Source organism: Rhipicephalus sanguineus, chromosome 9 (genome assembly GCF_013339695.2).
Source record: "Rhipicephalus sanguineus isolate Rsan-2018 chromosome 9, BIME_Rsan_1.4, whole genome shotgun sequence".
NCBI classification, from domain to species: Eukaryota; Metazoa; Arthropoda; class Arachnida; order Ixodida; family Ixodidae; genus Rhipicephalus; species Rhipicephalus sanguineus.
This window is the reverse complement of record NC_051184.2, coordinates 132,908,401-132,917,701: the sequence shown is the minus strand read 5'-3', so window position 1 is coordinate 132,917,701 and position 9,301 is coordinate 132,908,401. Positions and strand designations below refer to the sequence as shown.

Sequence of the window (9,301 nt, the reverse complement as noted above, 5' to 3'; positions counted from 1 at the left end):
GTACTGGACAACCAACCCCAAAGAGGTGGCGCGCTCCAACGTACTTGTTACGCTGCAGCAGAGACGCCGCCGGAGACATGAACATGTCGGTGTCACCAGGCAGAAGAAAAGCCTTTATTGTGCGCTTCTAACTTATATCATGAAAGGAGGGGATGGGGGCAAAGAGGGAACGAGGCAAGAGAGAAGAAGCATGCAAGTTCTGTCTTGCGTCCACTTCGGCAAACGCTGGCGTTGCAACACTTCTTCCGCCTTAGTAATCATAACGGTCCACCGGTTTTTTTGTTCTCGCTGACCGTCGTAGTAGTTGTGCTTCTGCAGACGCGTCCTTGGCGTCTTAGGTCGTCGCTTTGTTGTCAGGTAGCGCCAATTCCCGAGTGTCCTTGCTCTCCAAAAACAATCCTTTGTCGCACCTTCGTACTTGGTCAATATGGTGACGGACAATCCCTGCCTCAGTCTCCACATCCAAAAGTCGAGCACCGGCCGTGGCCCTGACCCTTCCCGGCGTCCATTTGTCGCCCGTTCCATAGTTTCGCACATAGACGGATTGACCGGGGGCGAAATTCCAGTCGGTGTCTTCCGTCGGCTTGGTCGAGACACTGTGGTGGTTCCTGGTAGGAAAAGACAAGTCCAGCCTTGTGCGCAGCCGGTAGCCCAAAAGCCTTTCCGAAGGTGACAGTCCGGATTGTTGAGGAGTATTCCTATAGTTACAAAGCACGCGGGCCAGGGAGGTCGTCAACTCGGCGTTTCCAATCTTCTTTAATCCGTCCTTAACAGTCCGCACAGCGCGCTCAGCCAGCCCATTGCTCTGTGGGTGATGCGGAGATGTTTTGATATGTACAATGCCATTGCGCTCCATGAACTGACGGAATTCGAAGCCCGTGAAAGGCGTCCCATTATCGGACACCACCGTACGTGGTATTCCAAACTGGGCAAACATTGTTCTCAAGGTTTCGACGGTACATCGGGGATTGGCATGTGCTACCGGCACAGCCTCAATCCATTTGCTATGTGAATCCACCACAATTAACACCATCTTCCCACGCAGAGGTCCCGCATATTCAATATGGAGCCGCGACCACCTTTCGCCCGTCTCCGGCCAGTTTACAGGAGTTTGTGCTGGTGGAATAGGCAGTGCTTGAACGCAGCTATTACAGTTGGCGGCTACGCGTTGGATGTCCTGGTCCAACCCAGGCCACCAAAATATCGATCTTGCTCTAGCCTTCATTGATGACACGCCCTGATGGGAGTCATGCAGTAGCATGCGAAACTTCTTGCGGGCGGCCGTAGGTACCACCACGCGATGACCCCAGTACAACAGGTCGTTTTCCACCGACAGCTCATACCGCTTCTAATATTCTGAGAGCTCGCCGTCTTCTTTAACGCCCCGTGGCCAACCACTGCGGGTGTACTTGCATACTTGAGAGATGAGGTCGTCTGTCGCCGTTAGTGCTTGCAACTGTTTAGTTGGCACAGCAGCGATGTCCTGCTGATCTAGGGATAGGACGACTGGCGTGAAGTCCTCGAGTTCCGATGCATGCTGTGAGGGTATGGGTAAACGGATTAGTGCATCGGCCTGGTACAAAAGTCTCCCAGGTTTATGCTGCAAACGGTACCTATAGGCGCCTAGCTTTATAGCCCATCTCTGTATCCGAGCTGCTGCCATGGTAGGGGTTGGCTTGTCCGCCCTCAAGAGACCCAGCAAGGGCTGATGATCGGTCATTAGAGTGAACTCTCTTCCAAGTAGATAGTCGCGAAACCGTGTGACGCCGTAGACCAAAGCCAGTGCTTCTCGCTCGGTCTGAGAGTTATTCTCGCCGAGGTCAAGGTTCGCGACCGAAACCCTATCGGTCTATACTGCCCATCCACTCGATGAAAGAGAGCGGCTCCTACACCATAGGGTGAAGCATCGCATTCTAAAAACAGCTGTTTAGACGGGTCAAAATGAGTCAGTACTGGAGCGGTACACAATGCCTCTTTAGTTTTTTCAAATGCATCCTTCTCTATTGCTCCCCATGACCATCGGATAGTTTTTTTCCAAAAGTCGGTACAGGGGTGCCAGTAGAGTCGACAGGTTCGGTAAAATTATGTTGTAGACGGTCAGCATGCCTAAAAATTATCGGAGCTCAGTAACATTCCGAGGGGCTGGAGCAAGTCTGACGCCCTCCGCGTTCTTTTCTGCTGGGTGCAATCCTGCGGCGTCGATTTGGTGACCTAGGTAAACCACTGAGGCCTCGTTTATCCGGCAATTGTCAGCGCGAAGTTTAATGCCGTGTTCTCTGAATCTTTGCAAAACCTGTCGAAGCCTTACGCAAGGCTTATCAGCAGTCTCCGCGATTAAAACGTCGTCCAAGTACGCTTGCACCCCGGGTATGCCTTGCAGTATGGACTCGATCGTTCTCTAGAATATTGCCGGTGCTGAAGCAATTCCGAAAGGCAACCGGTTGTAACAAAACAACCCTTTATGTGTGTTTATGACAGCCAGCATTCGCGAGTTCTCGTCCAGTGCAATCTGGTTGTAAGCATCTCGTAGATCCAGGATACTGATTTTTTCTCCGCCTCGCAAGTTCGCGAAGATGTCGTCTATGACTGGCAAAGGGTATCGCTCCATTTCACACACAGGGTTTAATGTTACCTTAAAATCTCCACAAATGCGCACGGCGCCGTTGCTCTTCAATACCGTTACTATTGGTGTTGCCCATTCTGCATACGGTACCGGTGATATTATGCCAGATTCTACCAATCTATCGAGCTCGGCGGATACCTTATCCAGCAGTGCAAAAAGAACTTTCCTTGACCTGCAAAATTTCGGGAGTGCAGTGTCCTTGATGTAAAGCCTAGCTGGGGGACCCTTGATTAGACCAAGATCTTCCGTGAACACGTCTGCATATTCTGCGAATATGGCATCAGTTCCTGCTGGCTTCTGTTGGCTTGCCCCACTCGGTGGCGTAGTGACGTGCAGAACCGGCGTTCCTTCTGCTGCAAGCTTCTGCAATACGTCCCGTCCACACAGGCTGGGACCTTCACAATCCAGCACAGTAAGGTTACAGTCGACCTCCGCTGACATATAATACGCCTTCATTGCCAATGTGCCTAACACGGGCAGTTTCCCTAAGTAACATGAAAGTTTTAAGTCAGTATTCCTCGTCGCCACTGTTACGTTGCAGCAGAGACGCCGCCGGAGACATGAACATGGCGTTGTCACCAGGCAGAAGACAAGCGTTTATTGTGCGCTTCTAACTTATATCATGAAAGGAGGGGAAGGGGGCAAAGAGGGAACAAGGCAAGAGAGAAGAAGCATGCAAGTTCTGTCTTGCGTCCACTTCGGCAAACGCTGGCGTTGCAACAGTACTGAAAGAAACCCTGTTTCTATGGAGCCCGACGAAAAAAATAGCCGTGACTCTCCTTAATCTACCGATCTATGCGGGAGAGTAGTGACAGGTGACGCGTAACCTCCACGACGCATGCGCGGGCACACAAAGAAAAAAAAAGACGGGAGAAGAAGCCACCACGCAGGTGCTAGCCTGGGCCGGCACGCACGCTGCCACGATCGTTGTCATTTTGTTCCGTTGCCATGTGATGGTCTTTTCTGAATTGCTGAGCGGAGTCTGTTGTGTGGGTGGATTTTCTTGGCGCAACTCGGCTGTGATACTGGCGCTGGACGTGAACGGCGCATTACGACGGCAGCAGAACACATATTGCAAGCGCTTTGGTTTCGCGAATGTTATGGTTGTCGAAAGAGCCTGTTGCGGCAACTACCAAGCGGGATGATGCACACGCTGCGTACTCGGCAAAGTCCGGACCTCTAAAAGTAAGTAGTGCTTCTGTTTACTGTTTGCTCATCCGTATCGTCGCTCAGGCACCTGCAATTGGTATTGTGCGCTTTGTGTCGAGGAGAAAATAAAATAAAAACCAACAAAGAAAAAAAACAGAAGGGCAGAAAGCGCCCCTACTAACGATGTGTGGAGCCTGACGCGCGTGTGAAGGCTACTTTGAGGGTAATGCATGCTTCGTAGGCCCAGTTAATCGATGTGCGAGTGCGTCTTGTTAAAGATATTTTTGCGATATGATTGCTTGCGACAAAGCACGAATGAAGCGGCATGCTTTCAGGAAATACTGAAGCGAAAGGCCACGTTGATCGTACCATCACTTGGCCTTAGGCGCGCAAAGGCCAAGTTTGTTTTCATTTCACTCAGTTCTCATACTTTTATTTTCTGTGTGTATCCTCAGTGTCGACGTGTACTCATTACTAAAGTGTGGCATATCCGTGCGCCCCCATTTTCCAGCATTTACGGTGCATTTAAAAGTAAAATACCCTAGGCGTCCTTGTTCTACCACCGAGAAGCTGTAAACATTCCTCAGGCACATCATATCAATAAGTCAGAACAGTTTTCGATAACAATTTCGCACTGTGCACTTTTCCCGTCCACAAGTCAGAAAGCATCAACGAAACTACATTCGCTTCCTATTTCGTGCTTCTGTTTCATCGATGTGAACATTCAGTTTTGAACAGCACCAGAAGGCAACAGAAAAAGGCACACGAGCCGCCAGACGGCGTTGTCGCAATTTGGCAAAGCATGTGCTGCCATACGGATCTACTTGATTTTGTAGCATGTTTTGTTTTGCCTTCTTTCTTTATCATGATAACTGGCAAACAGCTATATTTAATGTCACTCAACATATGTGTTGTGTTCGCTGAAACGGTGGTTGGGGAGTCAGCTTGCGTTATTGGCAACATTAATACAACTGACATTTATGGGGCTCTTTAAGGCCTAAATTTACTCTAAGTCGAAAATGTGGAAGAAGAATTACAGAAAGAAAGAACTGCATGTTAAGAAAGGCAGGTTAGACCGTTGTTAGACTGACTGCTATTCAGTGCAAGGGAAGATGATAGCCGTAGTAAAAGTTAATAGAAATAAGAGTGCATTACCACTTATTGTCTGTCTGTAACATTAATTTTACGTAAGAAACACAAGAACGCTTTCAATGTTAAGATAAAAGCCGGCAGACCACAAAACAAGAGTAGCAATAAACAGCGATGAAAGCTGTTTTCCTGTAGCGAAAAAATGCTTGATCTATGTTGCCAATTTGTATATTGTCCGCGGAATAATGAGGGAAAAGTTAACCCCTTGTATCGTGGCGTCGACATATGTCGACAAAACATATCGGTGAAGTAGGATTAGTATAGCCAGTGCATTTTCATAAAAATCGATTTGAAATGACGCCATTACTTCAGTATTTTATTTAAACATGAATGTGTGTCCACTTCTGTAAACAAACAGTGGTGTCCCGTGTTGTTCTTCTGTTTTCCCAACAGATTTTCGCGCTGTTTATTACAATGAAACGGCAGTAAGTGCACCCAGAACAATGGCGTTCTGCTGTAGAGGTGTATGTCTGCAGTCTTTGTTAAGTTGACTCTAAATTCATAATAGTTTTTAGATTATCCGGCTTTATACGAGAAAACGAAGTGTTTATCTTGTTTTTCTGTGACTTTTGTTGCAATGTGAGCGACCACAGCTTTGCAAGTTGAGTCGTTGCTGCGGCGTCCATCTTTGCGGACGCCAGACATACCAAGGTTTTGTAAGAAACTGACGGAACGCTGCATGACAGCAGGACCCGCTTCGCTGCCGTGCGACTGTGCGCAAAGCATTATCTGTAAAATAGCTAAATGCGCCTTTTAGAAGTTATTTAGAATTTAGTTGCTTGAATTTAGTGCGTTGAAGTATATGTGAGTAGAAGTGAGCATCAATGGGAGCCATCATAAGGACGATAGTAATGCTGAAATTGAGTAGTTATCATCATAGTTCGACAAAAAAATTCGGAGCTGTCTCAGACTCCCTCAAGAAACATGTGTTGTGCTGAGGGCTCACACGGATTCAGACTCACCAAAATTTTCCTCAACTGGACTCACTCGGATTCAGACTCACTAACATTTTTCCCAACCGGACTCACTCGGATTCAAACTCACCGAAATATTACTCACTCGGACTGTGAGTCTGAGTGATTCGACTCATGAGTGAGTTTGCCGACCTATGAGTGCATCGAATGCTCCACTAATTGAGCTATGGCAGCGGTCATCCTCCTTTACACTTTATCGAGTATTTATGTGCATGCAAACATCGGAGTCAGCGCCAATCACAGCAATGATGGCGAATGCAGAACATTCTTTAATTTTCCTAGCTGGCATCACGTAGCATGTGCTATGCGACCCCAGCTAGGAAAAAGAAAAAAGTCTGCTGGAAGAAAAAAAGAGCACGGGAAGCACTGCTCAAGCAACCGTACTTTTAGGTTTGCCAGAACTTAAACGGTGACTTTGTACTCATGTTCCTTTTCATTCTGAGTCATAGAATGTGTAATGTGGATCGCACATCTGCAAGCATCGTCAGGAGGAGTAAGTCAGCCAGTCGGCGTATTGGAAAGGGCAATCAACGTTCTTCAAAAAATATTGGTGCAACTCAGTGAAAAGAGTTAGATCCACCTTGTGGGTGGACAGTTGAGCATCGGTATCAGTCAATTACGTGTTGTAGCAAGCTATCAAGCACCTATTAATGCAGTAAATGCATAGTATTGACATTGCTTCCATTAAGTCATACTTTGAGTCTACGTTTGTTTGTTCCAACTAACATTATATACTCCTCTATATACTTCAGCTAGGATTGCAAGGAGCATGAAAAATGGTTGATCCCCGCGTAATAGGAATCTGTAAAACAAGAAAGAAAAACGCGTATTTACAGAAGTAGTTGAATGTTTACTGCACATTGATATAAGAGACCTTGTAAAATGTTTATTGGTGTTTGGCAGCTACAGCACCGTTTAACGTGGAAGCGCCGATGGTGACGCTGAGTAGCACATCTCCATTGCGACGACTAATGTCCATCATCAACGTTTAGACAAACCTTTGTGGTAAGTGCAGCAGTTAATGGGGAGAGCGTACCCAGAGAAAGCGGTGTGACAGCCAGAAGAATGTCGCTGATTGGGTGCAGAAGTTGGACTTGGGACGTAAACTTGGGCTCTTTAACATGCACCATCCCACTGTATGCTAAAGAGTTAATGAACACCAGGGCGGGACTCTAGGGAAACGCAACACACGTCGTGCCTACCCTCAAGCGCGGCCGCGAGTTTTCTAGGGGTGAGCGTAACTGGGGAACGAGATGTTACAGCCAGGCAACGCAGGCTCACGTCGCAGAGCTATTTTCAATATGGAAGGATGCTATGAGGGAGGCCGAGGCTTGGGTTAAGGTCGCCACCTTGTGGTCTGCTAAGGCGTTGACAAAATTGCACTTCTCCTATTGGAAACGCACCGAATGAAATGGAGGCGCAGCAACGATGCGTTGCTGAAGCTAATCGCAGAGACCATGGTCATAATGTGTTATTTGAAGTTATTTCACCTTACTGCTCCCAGACGGCGACCAAGAGCACTACGAGAGGAAAGTAGGATTTAAAGGGCGTGTTTGTAAAGCCTACAGAGTGTGTGACGGTGACGCAGTGGATAGCGTGCCCGGCTCCTTTTGTCACGGAGCATGAAGGCGTAAGTTCGACTCCCATTCATGGAACTTTTTTCTTTAAATTTCGCTTTGCCATCTCATTGTGTGCATTTTTATGTCATTTCCGTGACGAAAATACGTCACTGAAGTCTTGGTAAGACCCCGGCATAAAACACTTTAGTGCTAAAACTTCTGAACAATACTTGAATGTAGGATAGTTATGCCCAATAAACGGAACATAAAAACCAGACGGAAGATACTGGCACATAAAATTTGCCTTTTCACCAAGATGTCAACTCACAGAAATCTACATCAGACTTTTGTTCATATCAGAGTTGCACTTACCTCGTGTCATCTTGGGGTTAGCAGGCTCTTGCCACAGTAGTCATAACGCAAAAGAACAGGTTCATAGATATAAATTTTTGCAAGATAGACCAATTCTTAAAAAAAGCTGCTTGCTTTTAAAACCGTAATGGCTCCGGTTACCAGCTATTGAAAGGCAGTCAAAAAGAAAAGTTTTCTTGCTTCTGAGAACACTACACCAGCGTTTTTCAGGCGAGTGTTTTGCATAGCAGCACATCTAAGCACGCACAAATAAGGACAGAAGGAGGTGATGACAACGCAAGGGCTTAATTCCAACTAATTATTTATTTACAAAGGAGCACAATATGAACGCTTTCGTTCATGACGCCACAAGACAAAAATGCCACTATCAGGTGAACATGCTCAGAAGCTGTGTTTGCTTAGATAAAATAATGGAAGGTGCGCTGCCGCACGACTGACCTGCCATTCTAATCGTGCTCATCGTTTTCAGGTAGGAAATAGAATCCATACTGTGGTGCTTCCGAAGATGCATAATACATCGCAACGCCTAAAAAATATTGGAAACCGCAGCAGTATCAGAGCGGTGCTTTATGCCCCCGAGAATTTGGAAAAGTTTTGCCAAATTACTCTTCTATTCAAGAAAACGAAAGAGTCATCCAGTACCGAGCATTCGGACCCATTTATCGTGTATCTGCAGTTATATATGAAGTTCCCTTATCGCGCACTTTCAGCTATATCAGCGAGACTTGTAGGTGTCTGAACTAAAGACATAAGGAACACAGGAGGAAGGCGGGGAGAGAGCAATCTTCCTGTACATTGTCATGAGTGCAATTTTAGGAATAGGACGCCTCGTAAACCGCTGTATAATTTGTGCCAGGTAGCAGTGAGAAATAAGACAAGATGTCAAAGAGATAGTTGAAGCTGATTTGGTTGACAGGCGGGTTAGTCGTGCGTCAGTGCACCTTCCATTATTTTATCATCTAAAAAACAGTTTCTGAGCATGTACACTTGATGCCGCCATTTCAGTCTTGTTTCGTCATGAGAGAAAGCGTTCATATTGTGCAGTATTGTAAATAAATGATTAGTTGGAAGTAAGCGCTTGTGTTGTCATCATGCCCCTCAGTCCATGTTTGCGCACACTCAAGTGTTTCGATCTGATAGCACTTGTTGTTTCCATCGCGAGCACCAGCGAGCCGACAGAAGAGGACAAAGAAGTACCAGTGAGCACGAGGGAAAAAAAACGGGGACATAGAACGACTAGCAGGGTCTGAATTGCCTCACTCAGTATCAAATAAAGCCATCTTTTAATCAACTCGACGGTATCGAGTTCTTGAACGGCTTCTCGACGCCATATCCCAAATATTTGTTGCCGAGCCACCCGGGATAGACCTACCGACGGCTACGAGTTGCCCGGATGAAATGGAGAAGCTCAAGGCGAAGCGGACTTCACGACGATCTTTGAACAGCCGCATCATTAATCAGGCAAGTGCCCTACT

General features: G+C 46.8%; 1 protein-coding gene across 1 annotated transcript; it reads right to left on the bottom strand.

The window, feature by feature from the left end:
- Positions 1-334: 334 nt before the first annotated feature.
- LOC119405860 (uncharacterized protein K02A2.6-like) lies at positions 335-937 on the bottom strand. The gene has a single exon (XM_037672688.1). It carries the CDS (start codon positions 935-937, stop codon positions 335-337), a length of 603 nt encoding a protein of 200 aa, XP_037528616.1.
- Between the last annotated feature and the right edge of the window lie 8,364 nt (positions 938-9,301).

Coding starts and splice junctions, on each gene's coding strand:
- LOC119405860 (XM_037672688.1), bottom strand. CDS start 937: ATGTTTGCCCAGTTTGGAATACCACGTACGGTGGTGTCCGATAATGGG.